This window comes from Cryptotermes secundus, unplaced genomic scaffold (assembly GCF_002891405.2).
Source record: "Cryptotermes secundus unplaced genomic scaffold, Csec_1.0 scaffold1087, whole genome shotgun sequence".
Lineage (NCBI taxonomy): Eukaryota > Metazoa > Arthropoda > Insecta > Blattodea > Kalotermitidae > Cryptotermes > Cryptotermes secundus.
The window spans coordinates 7332-23608 of NW_019738889.1; the positions used below are offsets into that span (position 1 = coordinate 7332).

The 16277-nt window shown below is 39.6% G+C and overlaps 1 protein-coding gene across 1 annotated transcript in view; it reads left to right on the forward strand.

The window, feature by feature from the left end:
* The window catches only part of LOC111871300 (cytochrome P450 9e2), a gene marked incomplete at its 5' end in the record, with an annotated part of 19338 nt that extends 4616 nt beyond the window's left edge, over nt 1-14722 (forward strand). The window contains 3 exons of the mRNA XM_023864304.2: nt 10122-10343; nt 11657-11917; nt 13918-14722. Coding sequence (XP_023720072.1) covers nt 10122-10343; nt 11657-11917; nt 13918-14090 — 656 coding nt within the window. The remainder of the gene's footprint in view (nt 1-10121; nt 10344-11656; nt 11918-13917) is intronic.
* Between the last annotated feature and the right edge of the window lie 1555 nt (nt 14723-16277).

Below are 16277 nucleotides of genomic sequence, written 5' to 3' on the forward strand. Positions count from 1 at the left end.
ACACCCCCTAAGGGGAGGTTCCTAGCGTAGCTTCAAGTAAATCCACTATGTAGTCCCGACTGAAAGTCGGCCTTGTAATAATGTAAATATTGTAAATCATGTAAATATAAAAGTGTAAATAGATAGAGTAGATAGGCTAGGATGTACGCAGGGAATTGTGATTCACCCTCCATAATCACCTTTCCACGATCCATCCAGCAGATTCTACCACAATGAGAGTTGCAACAGCAGCCGAGTGCTTAAGGGGATGTACTAGGAGTAGACAGGGGTAGGCACCTACCACACAGGCAACAGTTAGTAGCCTTGATACCAACGCCCTTAAAATGTAATAATAATGTAATACGTTGCTACCTGTAGACTACATGAGGAGTTGTCAAGAGGGAGCTAGGACTATATGTCAGGGGGTAGTTCCCACAACAGAGATGACAGACGATAGGTAGAGGCGGGNCAGACCTGACACGCCCGCTCTACGCCAGTAATAAGAGGTGACGAGGAAGAAAAGGGCCAGCCAACAGTGAACACTCGACTACGCGCTACCGGCCCTTGGTACTGGTGGCAGCTTTTTGAGAGAAGGAAACCCCGAAATAGGAGAATCCTAGCTGAGGGTGAGCTAGGATTATGGTGTTGACTCCTTACAGAGTAAGCTGTGGAGGCGAGGAGGGGTACCTCCACGCCCCCCGCTTGCGGAGTAACAGTGGTGGCAGGGAGGGCTAACTCCACGCCACCCTGCGCCGTGACGTAACATGAAGGGATTTTTTTATTGCTATTGGGGTGGGACTAAGTCCCTTATACTGCGGCCACTTCTGGCCTATTGTACCAGCCCCAGATGATAGGAGAGGGCGTTTGTGGAGTAATTGGTGGAATGAAGATTGGCAGGGGAAACCGAAGTACTCGGAGGAAACCCGCCCCAGCGTCATTTTGTGCACCACAAATCCCACTTGACCAGACCCGGGATCGAACCCGGGCCGTCGTGGTTGGAAGCCAGCGACTAACCGCTTGAGCTATGGCGCGGCCCTTTGTGAAGGGTAAAGGAACAAAATGCATGTCGACCGTAAAGGTTATTTTCTTTTCAATTTCGTTGTGGTAACTAATATTTTCTTGAAGCTAGGCATATGAGTATGGGAACGGAGACAGATCGGGTACACACCTCACTGAATGTAAGTCAATATTCAGAATCATGGCGACAATGAGACACTTTGAGGATCTATCCAACAAATGAATTGCGAGGAACAATTAAGTAATAGATTCCTCACAAAATAAAATTCTACGGAAATCAATTCTTTATTTATTTACGAGTTTACTCATCAGTTCGAAAGCCAACTACTAAGTAAGCGCGAGTAAACGAATGGGACAAAGCAAACACATACAAACATAAGAAGAAACAAGGAGACCTAAATCAAAAGGAAAATAACTCAGTTCAATTTAGTTCTTATTTATTTACGTCATAGCTTAACAGCCCTAAGGACACTTACAAATCAAATCGTTACAAACCAACCACGCCAAGGTTTCAAACGACGAATTTTCCGTGGCCACCTTCCACCGAGAGAGGGCACGCGGTAACGTAGTTGGCTGAGGCACTATGCTACGAGTACAAGCCGGAAGGTCGCGGGATCGAACCCCGATGACGTCAGTGGATTTTTTCAATTTACCTATTCCTTCCAGCCCCACTATGGCCCTGGGGTCGACTCAGCCTCTAACAGAAATGAGCACGAGGAATATTCTTCGAATGTTCTTGGGGGTAAAGGGCGGCCGGCGTGTAAGGCCTCGACATCTCACAACGCTATGGGTCTCCGCGGCCTGTTACAGAGATACCTTTACTTTTACCTTCCACCGAGAACTCTCTCACTGTCACTTAAACACTCAAACACTCGTGGGCCTCAAGGGGCCTGACGCCAAGACGAACTGATTGGCGGTAAAACCGGCCGTCGTAAGGTAATTCTGACTCTGGATCACTGTCAAAGTCAAAGTCAAAGTCAAAGTCACATTGCGACTGACGGTCAGTCAGTCAGTCAGTCAGTCTTGGTGTCGAGCCCAATCTTGGGCTTATGACCAGATATTTATTACTGTTTCACAGTTTCGGCCGTTTTTGTGGGGCGTCCTCTCTCTCAAGAGGACGGGTTTGTCTTTGGTCAGAGTCATAGTCTGTAGCAGTAAGTCATTTGTCATAATGTAAAGGATATTCATATTTTACATGTTGAACATGTTAATAATTATATATAAAAATATATACAGGGTCTCTGTCAGTCCAGGCTCAGAACAGAAGATTTTGCCCTACTTCTAGTAGCCTCCGCTACAACGGCAGTCTAGTCACTTGAACGGTCGTATGCTTCACCGCCGCCAAGTTTAAGCCTCTTATACTTTCTATGTCGGGTTTCTCCTTGCCCAGTATTGCGAGCATTTTCGTTATCATGATTTTGTATGACTTCTGCTTGTTACCTGCATTAATTCGTTATACTACCACAGTCGATAATTTCGTGGAATGACCGCAAAGCGTCATTGTAGTGCACTACAGCGGACCACATTCCACGAACTTATTGACTCTACCACGTATAATCATATACATAACGAATCTTGAAAGCCATGTGCAAATCGCGAACCGATGTGTGCCTTGGAAAATTGCCAGTGGTACGGAGAACCTTGTTTTGAAGGCTCTGCAATTTCACTAGACGGGTACCTGCCGCGAATTCCCAGGCGACAGTAGCATAAGTCATTACAGATATAGCGAGAGCTTTGTGGAGGCTCATCTTAATGTTAGCGCTTAATCGCTCACTTTTTTATGGAACATATTCTTATAAATTGTCTGAAGGCCTCGGATTCAATCATTTCTGTGTGTAATCGTCATGTAACTCTCCTTATCAAAGATTACTCCGAGATATTTTACACAATTTACAAACTGAATATATATTCCATTCAATGTAAGATGAAACGTAGGCGGACGACGACTGCGAGAGAAGTAGATCCCTTGAGTCTTATCTTCATTGATTCTATAATCCAGCGCTCACACCAGGTCTCCATTGAGCTGAAACCACGCTGGAGTTTATTCTCGTTATACAGCCTCAGCACCGACCTTGTACAGAAAACAGCCCATATTATTGTTTACCGCAACGTTGCATAGCAGCGGCCACGGCGCCGACCGTATAGAAAATGCCGTACTTCTATTGTTGCCTTGCATGTATTCGGTCGCGAGGTGTTTAACGGTCGGTTACCTAGCAACGCTCTGTCCATCCACGTTACAATAGTAATTCCATTCACGCATTTGAGACTGGCCACTATGAAGTGGAAAGCAGACTATATACTCTCATAAGTATGAGTGACTATAGACGGGGTTAGGATTAGTAATTAGGTTTATTGGACTCTTCCAGATCGTAACTACAAGTAACTAGACCGCTACCGCTAATTCACTCATTCGGCAGTTCACTAAAGCACGTACTAAGACTTCCTTCTGAGTCGTTGTGTCTTCACAGGTCGTTGTCTGGTAACAGCTTTCAAAGACGGAAGTTGCCCTTATAAAGCACACCAAAATAAAGGCACTTGGACAATAATAAAATTCAAACGTTCAAAGGAGTCGACCATTATGCGGCAAGAGAAAAAATAAATGTACGTACAATCATACTGTGCAAAACTAATAATTTAATATTAAATAATAATAATGATAATTCAATTAAATTCTGTTTATTTGCTTGCTAACTTAACAGCTCAAGGACAAATTACAAAGCGAGCACGAGCGAAAGAAAGAAAGAAACAAGCACGCAGTACAAAACAAGGCAATTTATAACATCTGAGTAAAGATGATGATAAAAAATAGCAATAATAACAAAAATCGAAATTATAATTCAGGAGGCGATGGTGACATGTAACATGTACAGCTAGGCAACTGCTCAGTAAACATACTTCCTATGTAACGCCGTCAACAATAGAATTTCAGTTACTTAATAGCGAAGTTCTCAATAATTGCGTATTCATGGCAAAGGATATACGGGACAAGAGAAGAACTACTGAAGACATATTCATGGTAGACTTCTAAACACGTTCCCGAGACAATACGTGCAGAAACAGACGGTTACATCAGAAACGAAAAAATATTACCTTGGAAGATAGTGTTTTTGAGTGCCGTCCGAGTAGTGAAGATAACAGAGAGAGAGACAGAATCCAAGAGTTCCCTTCCGGAGGCTATAGACGAAAATTAGAGTTCAAGAGACGACAAGACCTTCAAGCTTTATCGTGTGGATTTACATATATTCATTTATATTTACAGTAACTTTTAGAGTGTTATAAATAATTGTAGTGACGACTTGTAATTATACAATAAATCGATTCGCCAATGCAGACCCGCGTCTTAGTCACTAATACACGTGACAAAACAATAACAATATTGTTAATAATAATAAATTCAGATAACAATTTAGAGATGTGAAAGCAAAATATATGCAAACGTAGAATTGCGTAAGGTGAAAGTAATGATAATAATTACGTCCATCTACTGAAGAACTTGACAACAGCTGAGAGGCAAATTACAGGCAAACACAGGAAAATGAAAACACATTAATACAGAAGGAGTAAACCGAAAAAAGAAAGACGACGAAGCGAAATGCACAACGAACGTAAAAACTAAGAACTACATAACACAGAACCTTAAATATTATTAAAATGTTCAGGTAGAAAATCATAAAAGGCCCACAGAGTAGATAGACAGTGTTAATTAGTGGGACAAACACCAAACATTGAGAATTCCCTGACAATGCGAGTAGAATTTCGAAGACTAACATTTTCCAAGAGGGAAATACAGGATTTACAGTACAGGATTTAAGGCCACGATAGACCTGAACGAAAAAGTGCGTCAAGGTGATGTCGCCGTTTATGTAAAGAAGGCAGACTTAATTTCTCTGAGGTTAGAATATAATTATGAAGAGCAAGAGGTGAAATAATTGTCAGTTTGTCAGTTCACGTTTATTTTGCGTGCATAGAGGCCAATTACAAAGCTAGCACGACTAGTTAGATATACAAAAAAAAATGACAGTCTATATAATGGTAATAAATTAATAATAATTCCAAGAGAAATTAAAGTTAGCATTAACAGGCGAGAAAAATAAAATAAATACATTTCCAATGGTTATGCCGTTATGTGGAGATAAATGATGATGATAATACAAAATAACAATAAATTCAACTCATTTATTTAGTTCAAACGTAACAACCCAAAGCCAATTATAGTCAGTATGAATGAAGATAAAGAAAAATGAAACGCAAAGAAAGCAAAAATAAAGTCATTTTATTGGTTGATTTATAATGACAATAAAAAACAATAATAAAAACAATTCCGGTAACAGAACTTAAGGTCATAATTAGGAACTGAGAAGAATGGAATGTATATATTTATAATGAATACAATTATCATTTCAGCGACTGAAGAAACCATTGCTAGTAAAAATATGATAAAAAAGTAAAGTTATCCCTGTACCAGAAAATAATTTGTCATAAGTTCGTCGATAATAATATGTAATAATACAATGAAAATAACAGAGCAATAGACTTTTAGGACTAGAAATCTATGCAGCAGGGAAGTACGCTTTCTGGGTCCTGTTCAGAAATACTTGTGTTGGTCGAAATAAGTTAAATATTTTAGTATGAACAAGAAAAATATTTGTACGCTGCAACTTGAAGGGTAAAGTGATTCATTGACCCTATGTTATTAAACTCTTGATACTGTCCACTTTTAGCCCCCTGTAACTATGAAACGCTGCTTTCCATTTTGATAAAACTCCCCTCCACACTAGGGGAAGTCTCTTGGAGTCAATACTTCTTTCCAAATTATATGCTTTCTAGAGAATTAACTGTATTGTTCATCTGTATTTCCCTACTACTTGTTCTGGCGTGTAGGGATTTTCCTTGTGAGCCTACCAGGAACATAATTTGATACAAGTATAGGACCACAACAAAATAACCATCTCGGAGGAGCAGTAATTTGCACCGGGGATTACTCATCTGCCTCCATTCTACCCTCATTTACAAGAGAATGCTGCATTACAGAAGTGTTCTATAATCACAGAAATTCAAGCGAATTACTGAATTTGTCAAGCTAGCTACGCAGAATGTCCAAACAATATCATGCAAAACAGTCAAATTGTTTTTTTCTCTCTTTAATTTCCGCGCTGAATGCAATGAAAGTAAACACAAAGCGTCTCTTTTCTCGGAGATAAAATGCTCCATTTCGTTCAATAGACGATGGTAGTGCCGTTTGCCCCTGGATTGTACATTTAAAACATATTTTGTTATACGTGCTAGAGTCATTATGTTCGTGGAATGTGGTCCGCTGTAGTGCACTGCAACGTTTCGCGGCCATTCCACGAACTTATTGACTGTGGTAGTATACATGGTACTACAGTGTCAAGCGAAATAACATGGTAATTATTTGTGTTGGTGCCTGGGAAACGCGTTGTAATGGTGCGATGGTGAATCGTTTGTTTCATAAAACATAAAATACCGTGTACAACTACAGTTTAAACAATGACCCCCCCCCCATTGCTCCACACAATGTCTCACTTCCAGCAGATGACACTGTACAGATACACAGAGTCGGTCTGGTCAGTAGGACCTCTGAAGCGTGAAATTCTGTAAGTTCTTCACTTACAGAGGAAATAATTTCTTAAATCTATTTGGGGTGGACTTAATATCGGCGATGGAATTATAAATGTACTTCATAAAGGCCTGATCGATTTAAAGTGCTTCCAGTATTTCTAACGTCACTTCAGATGCAGTAACAAACCAAGTTTCGTATGTTGCCGGGAGCTTCGGATCTCCCGGTAATTTAGTAGTTTAACTTCTCACCGAAGACTGGCGCTGCATCCGAAAGTCAATATGTCTGCTCCTTAAGAGAAAGTGCTGTGTTGCTTCTGGTATGATGGTATGAAATCTGTGACGATAGTGAAGAGGCGACATCGATCGAGATTTTGAAAGGGCGCAATTTCTAAGAACTCAGTTAAAAAGTGTTACAGAAAATTTCCAGATTTCTGTTGCCTCTACAAGAGAGTGGGCCGGGCAGGCAGTGACTCAAATGTGGGGCGAATGTGATAAACTTTTCCAAGCAGCCAACTAAAGTCCATTCGCATAGCCAGTCAACACATACAGATGCCTTTCCACATTTTATGGTGTGTTCTGAAGAAATGTTTGCTTATGAAGCCATACAGACTGCAGTTTCTTCAAGCTTTAAGTAACAATGAAGAAGGTACTGGATTAACTTTCTTGCAGATTTTATCGCATTATGGCAGATGATGAAAATCTCGTGGCTGACTTCGTTTTTATAGGCGAAAAGAAGTTTTCTATGTCTGGCAAGGTAAATACACACAACTGCTGTATTTGGGTCCTACAGAACAGAATGGTTTATATCGAATTGCAACGAGACTCCTCGAAAGTGAATATGCTTTTTATATTACCTGAGCGGAAACTGTAGGGGTCATTCTTTGTTGTTTGAAGCACAATTATAGGTGTTGTCTATGTCAATAAGCTAGGGCACAAATTGTGGCCACAGCTGGCAGAGGACTGGATACAGTTAAGCAAGATGGAGCGCCATCCCTCCGTCACTTCCTTGATGACCAGATATATAGACGTTAGACTGGGAAGAGGGAACAAACCCTAGATCCGTGGCTACCGGACCTTAACTTACAAGATTTCTTCTTCAGGTGGTATGTCAAAAACAATTTACATTCTGCCGTTACCAAGTGAAAAATTTATGAACTAAAGGAAGGCATTTCTGAAACCATTGCAACAAGGAATGCCGAAATGTTACATGATAGAAATTTTAAAGCAGACTGGATATATGTCTTGTTGCTACAAGCGCACAAACGGATGTCTTATGACATGTAATTGGTAGAATGAAATTTTTATTTTTGTAACTTGAAGGGTTTGAAATAAAAACTTGACATTTCTTCCCCGCTAATACGAGTGTGAAGCTCTGGTATACATAGATTATATTATGAGCTATAAGTACGATATTTGGATTCAGTCTACCATTACTATAACTTGGTTTCTCTTCTTGAGGGAAATTGAGATTGTGGCATAGGAGTTTAGAAGACAGTAACGGCCCAGATTTAGACTGGCTGAGGACAAAGTGATCAAGATAACATTTGGCGGTAAGAAGGAAAAAGTAGCAGGAGGCTGGAGATTTGCATAATGAGGACCTCCATAACGTGTACCTTCATGAAATACGAGTAGCATTGTGGAGTTCAAATCAAGAAGGAACAGATGCGAGGGATCATAATTGGGAGATATGAAATATACATAAGTAAGTTTATCTGAGGAGCTGGTGGGAAAATTATTGGTAAAATTTGGCGCAGTTGGAGAGATAATATAAAATTTGATTTTATCCAGGCAGAATGTGAGAGCGTGGACTGGATTCTTTTAATTTAGAACAGGATTCAGAGACGGGTTCATGTGATTACGACAAAAAATATTTTGCTTTCCATAAATTGCGAGATATTTCTTGACCAGCTGAGCGACCATTAACTTCTCAAGGATTGTTCTCAATTGCAATTCTTAAACAGGAACTTCTTTACACATAAAAGAGTAAGTAAATAGTAGACCATATTTACCATTGTGTGTGTGTTTGGTGTATTATTTACCTTAAAATTAAAAATGTACATGTGGTGTCCAGTGCTTTTGAATCTCCGTGATAATATTAAAATTAACATTGGTAGATATTAACTATGCAAATCAACTCGAATAGGAAAATATGGGAAAAGACCTCTTTACCCTATCCAGGATTATTCCGAAAGGAAAACAGCACAAAGTTTGAGCAACCTAGAGCATTCTTACTTACTTACTCATGGAGCTGAGCCCTTCTGGAGGAGCCCCCAATTCTGCAGCCACTCAAGAATTTTCCAGCATTTTATGGAACCCGAAGGTTCACTACAGTGCTCACAAGAGCCCTCCACTGGTCCCTATCCTGAGCCAAATCAATCCAACCCATACCATCCCATTCTATCTCTCTAAGATCTATTTTAATATTGTCCACCCACCTACGTCTTGGTCTTCCCAGTGGTCCCGTTCCTTCTGGTTGTCCCACCAATATCCTATATGCATTTCTCTTCTCACCTATTCATGCTACATGCCCTGCCCACCTCATCCTCCTTGACTTGATCATCCTAATTACACTTGGAGAAGAGTACAAGTTATGAAGTTCTTCACTGTGCAGTTTTCTACAACCTCCTATCACTTAATTTCTCTTCGGTCCAAATATTCTCCTCAACACCCTGTTTTCAAACGCCCTCATTATATGGTCCTCCCTTAATGTCAGAGACCAAGTTTCGCACCCATACAGAACCTAGAGCATTCAACCATATAAATTACAAAACTGCATTTATTATACATTTATATGTGAATGCCTTGCCTAGCACACTGAAAGTGCTGTTTCGACAGAGAATTACGGCTATATACAATTCATCATAGTTTGCAATATTAGGGGTAAGAGTCTAATTTTTATACTTGTGGGACTCATTTATTTAAGTGATTTCGCTGCTTTCGGTAAAATGTAAAACCTATATGGTCCATATCCATCTCTTGTCTTGAAATTGTGACCAGTTTTTAAAAAGAAATTGCCGGAAATTTGTGTAAGACTTTCTATAAATATTTTATTTAAAAGTACCGCATTTTAAAAATGTTTCTGAAGTACCCAAATTACTTAAAAATTTCAAACACAATTTTTACTATAAGCATGACACATTTGTTTCAACAATTCAATTGCAACTTTGTTTTTGTAAAAAATTACCTATGGACAATAAACTTCGCATCGTAATTACAATTGTGCAAAAAGGATATAAAAACCAAAACTGAGACATTCCAGTTGTGTTCGCGTGCCCTCCCAAGACTTGTCTTGCGTACGCTAAGTTTATGCTTGCCACCAGTTCATAAACACTTAACACATATTGAACTTAAAAGTTTATGAGGTGTTAGATTCAATAATTCATATGTAATGGCGAGCTTCTTTGTAGGTGTTCCCCGATTTCAATACGTGGGACCTGATTTCTTGGTTTATCGTGCAAATTATTTCTCTCAAAATGAACTTCAGTACAGGTGTCTCATACTTCCACAGGGCTTCAGTACTCAGTCATTGTCCTTCCTCATTTCAGGGTTCACTGATGTGGACATATATGCACAGGCATCTACCTTCTTTGCCGATGGTTACGAAACGTCGTCTGGTGCGATGGCCTTCGGGCTATACTGCTTGGCTGTTAACCCTGATGTTCAGGCGAAGGTACGGGACGAAGTGGACTCTGTTCTGAAGAAGCACGACGGTCAGCTTACTTTTGATGCAATTCAAGAAATGACGTATTTGGATATGGCACTGTCCGGTAAGATAATATTCACTCGTTTCGAATTGTGCTTTCAAATGTCAACTTAGTTGATACTTAGTTCTAAGACCCGAAGTGACACACTTTGTGAACACGGTAATAAAGCCTTGGGTTCGAGATTAGGGCGAGGAATTTCTTTCTCAGCTGATCTACTGTCTCTCTGCACTATGGCAAAGGAGGCCGTTTGAGAGACAAGGATAATATTGTCACGTGTAAGGGGGTACGCGTGATAAATATAACAGGTTCTAGATCGGATGATTCGATTCATTGGCACCTCGGATATAAATCCCTCAATCACGCTCAATTATAACGCTATCCCTATTCTACACATTTTCAGTTCACCGTTGCACACGCACTAGGATTCTCCGTCTTCACAAGTCGCGTCCTTTCAACGGATCTCAACATAGAAACTAGCACTTCCAATCACTGTGAACTCATCTTCTTATTTCGTCTTCAATCACTCTGTATTCCTCTGTCCTAAACTGTACTCAACTAATCTTCACACTTCACTAAGGACATGCTCCATTCTCGTCCTTGTACACCCAACTGCACTGCACTGCACTGCACTAACCTCGGTTACAAAAGTTCCTCGTTATATATATATATATATATATATATATATATATATATACTAGCTGTGCCCGGCCACGCCTTGCTGTGGCTCAGTCTGCCCGTTCTTCCCCAGTTTGATTTGAAATTACTCGACTCATTAATCCCCTCCGCGAGTACGACGACCTAAGTCTGATCTTCTGCGAGGCATTATTTGGATGAACTAAAGCAGATCGATTGCACCGAAGAAGAAGAAAGAAAGTTATTGCATATATATATATAGGCTCCGCACGGACCACACAGGAAACGCAAATCACATAATCGCTATCATCGCTATCTCACCAGTTCATTGCAGGGCTGGCTGCTGCCTAGCTACAAGCTATAACATTCGTCCACTGAGACACAGTTTCCATTGTTACAGGTTGGAACGTGTTTACCGAGCTGTTTCCAAGCAATGCTTTGAGCAAATCCGTTACTATATTAAAAGGGGTCTTAAAGAATTAGTGTACTAAGATACGGACTGAATTAAATTGGTTTAAGATAGGGCTAGATGGCAGGTCCCAGATGGGGAATTCGTTGACCAGATGAGCCACTATCATATTCTTAAAAGAACTCTTCTCCAAGGAAATAATTACATATTCACTTAAAATTATGGAAATACACGATTGGATCCACTGTGGCTTTCCGATTTGCAATATGTAAGCTCGTGGATAAGAACTAGAAAGATCGAACTTAGCCTCACGTGATGACTGTCTGTGTTGCAGAAGCGCTCAGGATGTACCCTCCGGCTATGGCCATGATAAAATTGTGCACCAAACCATTTAAACTACCAACGCCTTCCGGAGGAACATATGAAGTGGAAGTGGGCACTCCAGTGGTCTTACCGCTGTATGCTATCCACTGTGATCCTCAGCACTTTCCAGACCCGAAACGTTACGATCCAGAGCGTTTCAGCGAAGGGAACAAGCAAAGTCGACACCGATATTCCTATCTGCCTTTTGGCGAAGGTCCTAGGATGTGTCTAGGTGCGATTACTGTTATAATTTCACGATGATAATCTTCAGTTTTAGAGGAGACCACAATGCAGTGGTCTTCAAACTTTATGAACAAGGTACACAAAATGTATACAAAAGTATGCAGTCTACACAACAATATCCTGTATTTAAAACAAAGTAGACACTAACCTATAAACATTTGTTTTTATTAATGCTACATGTTTCGACCTTTATACTGGGCTTCATCAGGCGTACAATGATACTAGATCCAGTTCTTGAATTTAATCTAACAATTTACATCTAATTCTTCAATAAGTGAAGTAAAAAAGTAAAGTAAAAACAGGCCGTGAAGGCCCATAGGGTTGTGAGACGTTGAGAGTCCCATATTATCTAGACAATCGACTCAAAGATGGCGGTAAGATTGTCAGCCTTACGCGCCTGCCGCACTTTACTCCACAGGAAAATTATTTAATTAATTCCTGGTACTCATTTCTGTTAGAGGCTGAGTCAACTCCAGGGCCATAGTGCGGCCAGAAGGATTATTCCAATTGAAAGTAATCCAATGACCTCATCGGGATTTGAACCCGCGACTTTCCAACTTTTAGCGTAGTGCCTCAACCTTAATAAGGATCCTTATTGTACACTTGAGTGTTCTTAAATGCATAAATTGAGCCTTTGAGTTAAAATTTTAAATACTCAAATAATAATGTTTAAAAATTAGAGACTAAAGATTAAAACATAAAAAAATAAATTGTACTAAAATAAAAATGAAGTATTTTGCGATGAGTCTCTCTAAAACTTTGTGACCGCTATGTGTTGACGTGATTTTCTGGCGGATCTTCTCACATAAGTTAGGTCGTGTGGTTTTGACCTTACTATCGTCTTGTGGAGCTGACGCTCGTTATATACAGATACCCCCCAAACAAGTAGTCTAGACCGAACCGCTACAGCACGGCGACAGCATCAACACAGCAGCCCGTACACATATACAGATACCACCAAACAAGCAGTCTAGACCAGGCATGTCAAACTCAACTTGTAAAGAGGGCCACCTCAGCCCTATAAATAATAGTACAGGGCCGCACTTCAAAATGGAAATATACATTAGATTTTGACACAACGAAATTTAATTCTATTTATTATTTAGGAATAATTTCCATATAATTACCTAAAGTAATATCTTACAGTTTTAAAAAGCATGAGAATGCCATTTTTAACAAGTATCAAACAGCTTTTCAATATGTAAAAAGAGAAATTACACAAGAAATTATGTTAGAAATAGCAAAACATTGAATTTCCTGCAGCCTGCTAATTTAGTATGTCTGCGTGATACTTCTTGTCTTTTGGTCTGTTGGAAAATTGACTTTACAAAAAATATTTCTACTAAAATTTTAATATTGATTTTAATATCAATTAGCTCTAAAAGTTGAGGGGCCGCACTTTGTGGCTATGGGGACCGCATGTCTGACACGGCTGGTCTAGACCGAACCGCTACAGCACAGCGACAGCATCAACACAGCAGCCCATACACATAGTAATCACAAGAAAATCTAATATACATCACTCCAAATAAACAACCTATTGGGTGAGATACAGGATATTAGTCTATTACTTGAGGTCAATCAGAGACTTTTCGACACTTGACAACAGCCGTTGAGCAGAATTTAGTCTCTCAACCACATGTGTTTATACTGCAAATGTCTTTGCATATATGTTGAAATTTCAAATAGTTATTTTCTTTAACTGAATATTTGAAGCCTTTTGTTCATAAAGCTGTTATAATTTGCGTAATTTAATTTTTAGGATTACGTTCTGTGTCTATTTCATATTCTTCTTTGTCTGTGTCTGCTCACTTTTTGTCTCTCGTCAGTAATTGTCCGTAGTTGATTTGCAGCTGCTGTTAAGCACTTAAATAAATTAATTAAACTATTATCAATAAATTGACGTGTCTCCTGGTTTCTTGATGTACCAGTGACAATTAGCTTGTTTTTCCAGTTTGAATTCATACTTTGACTTTCTTCTGTTTTCAGGCTTTCGGTTTGCACTGATGCAGGTGAAGGCTGGTATTGCCACAGTCATAAACAGATTCAGGCTGCTTCCTAACAAGAGAACCCCAGTTCCAGTTAAACCAGATCCGAATTATTTCATGTTCGCTGCTAAGGGCGGGCTCTGGCTCGATTTCGAGAAGCGGACAGACAAATGAACATTTGCAAGAATGCGGAGAATCATATATGTTATCCACAAAAGTGTAAACGCATTGTTAAAGCATTTAGCATACTCTTTAATAACAATTACCTATACATGACATCAGCTAGGCTACATTAAAGGAGTAACTAAGATATCAAAAAAACATATGTCGAAAACTTAATTTTAGAAAATTGCATGAGAGAATATTTTATCCAAAATACAACATTGCATAAAAGTGACATATTTCTAATTATGATGGGACTATATATTATCACGTGGTTATGGCTCCGTGACTAATAATAACGGGGTTTGGATTGGATAATTGGATTTATTATTCTTCTATAATCTCTCGTAATCGCAATCAATTACAACAGATGACAATCCATGACTAGACTGACTCCATTCTAACTGTACTCTCACTGTCTTCTGCCGCTTTCTACTGGCTTCTGTCTACTTCTCCGGCTGGCTGAGTTGGTTCTTTTCTGAATGTTATTTTTGAATGTTCGTTTACAGGAAAATGTTTCGTACAGAATCGATATCTAAGAATTTACCTCCATCAAACATGGTTGTCAACTCTTTCCCTAGCAATGGGTCTACGTGTCACAATATACACGTAGATTATAAAAATGGCATACTCCTTAAAACAAAGCATAATACGAATGGACACATAATAATGGGGCACGCGGTAGCGTAGTTGGTTGAGGCACTATGCTACAAGCTGGAAGGTCGCGGGTTCGAGTCCAGATGAGGTGAATGTTTTAAATTTACCTAATCCTTTGAGCAGCACTATGGCCCTGGGGTCGCCTCAACCTTAACAGAAATAAGTAACAGGAATCTTCCTGGAGGTAATGGGCGGCCGTTGCGTAAGGCTGACAACCTTACCGCTATCTGTGAGCCGACTGTAGAAAATGTGGGCACCTCGACTTCTCACAATCCTATGGGCCTCCATGGCCTGTTACAGGGATATCTTTACGTTTTACAATAATAATAATAATAATAATAATAACAATAACAATATTGCTTCCAAGTTTCTAGGCTACACTCAACGAACATTTGTTATATGCTATTACGTAAAAGGGCAGGGACATCAATAGACTGATATTCGAATGGAAACGTTATGAAGCATAGAGTCATAAAGGGGACAAGGAAACTTAGTTACACCGGTTATTTCTTCCTACCTTTGGACCCGAGGCCAGCGCTTATAACTGAAACGTCATATCTTTTAACTTCTCAAAGCTACCATTAAAGTTATTTAAAACTAATTTAACATTACCCATAAGAATTTAAAAAAAAAACTTCAGTATCACTGTGAAAAGAACAAAACAAAACTTGACAATTATGTCATTTGAGTCCCAAAAGATAACTGTAAGAAAAAGTAGTTAACAAAGCAATGTAAATTCCAAAGCAGGCTATTGCTCAGTCCGCTGAACTCCGGAACACAAGCATACATCACTAGCAACTTATATCTCCGTCTATTATGGTTAAGAAGCTGGTCTTCAATATCCTGGACATATTCCACCCTGAAATACGGTTCTCTTCTAAGCTGAAACCGAAGTTACGCGATCAAAAGTCCGCTGCAAGAAGACGATGCCAGTTCCCCATTGAATAGTGCAATGAGGGCGCAAATGGTACACCAATTTCTCTCTGAGTCCACAAAGCTTTCAATCGTGAGCAATATTAACTAATTAGGCAGATTAACAAGGAGAATTCTTCTTGAATAACAGACAACTGCCAAACTATTAAAGAAAATCCCCTTACCTCGAGGTCCCTGACAGTTTCCACAACGGCTTGCAGTTTGACATTGGCCCCATCCTGAATCAAATGAATGCAGTCCGTACTCTCACATTCTACTTATTCTACTTATTCTACTTACTCATATATTATCTTAATGCAATTCTCCCACCAACGTCTCTCCCAAAACAGATTCTTCCTTTCAGGTTCTCGGAATAAGTTTTAATTTATGTCTCATCTGGCCAATACTTGCTACAGGTTCTTCTCATTTTATCTCCTTTACTCTGTCACCATAATAATGTTTTGTGGAGAGCTGAAGCCTCCCAGAATGTCACTTCGTACATTCTCGTTGTACTTCATCTAATTCGTAGCATTTACAGTGGAGCGCTGTAGTCCGAACCCACGTTAATCTGAACTCCTAGTAATCAGAACTCTTATACACTACCACAGACAGAATACCAACACATCCAAA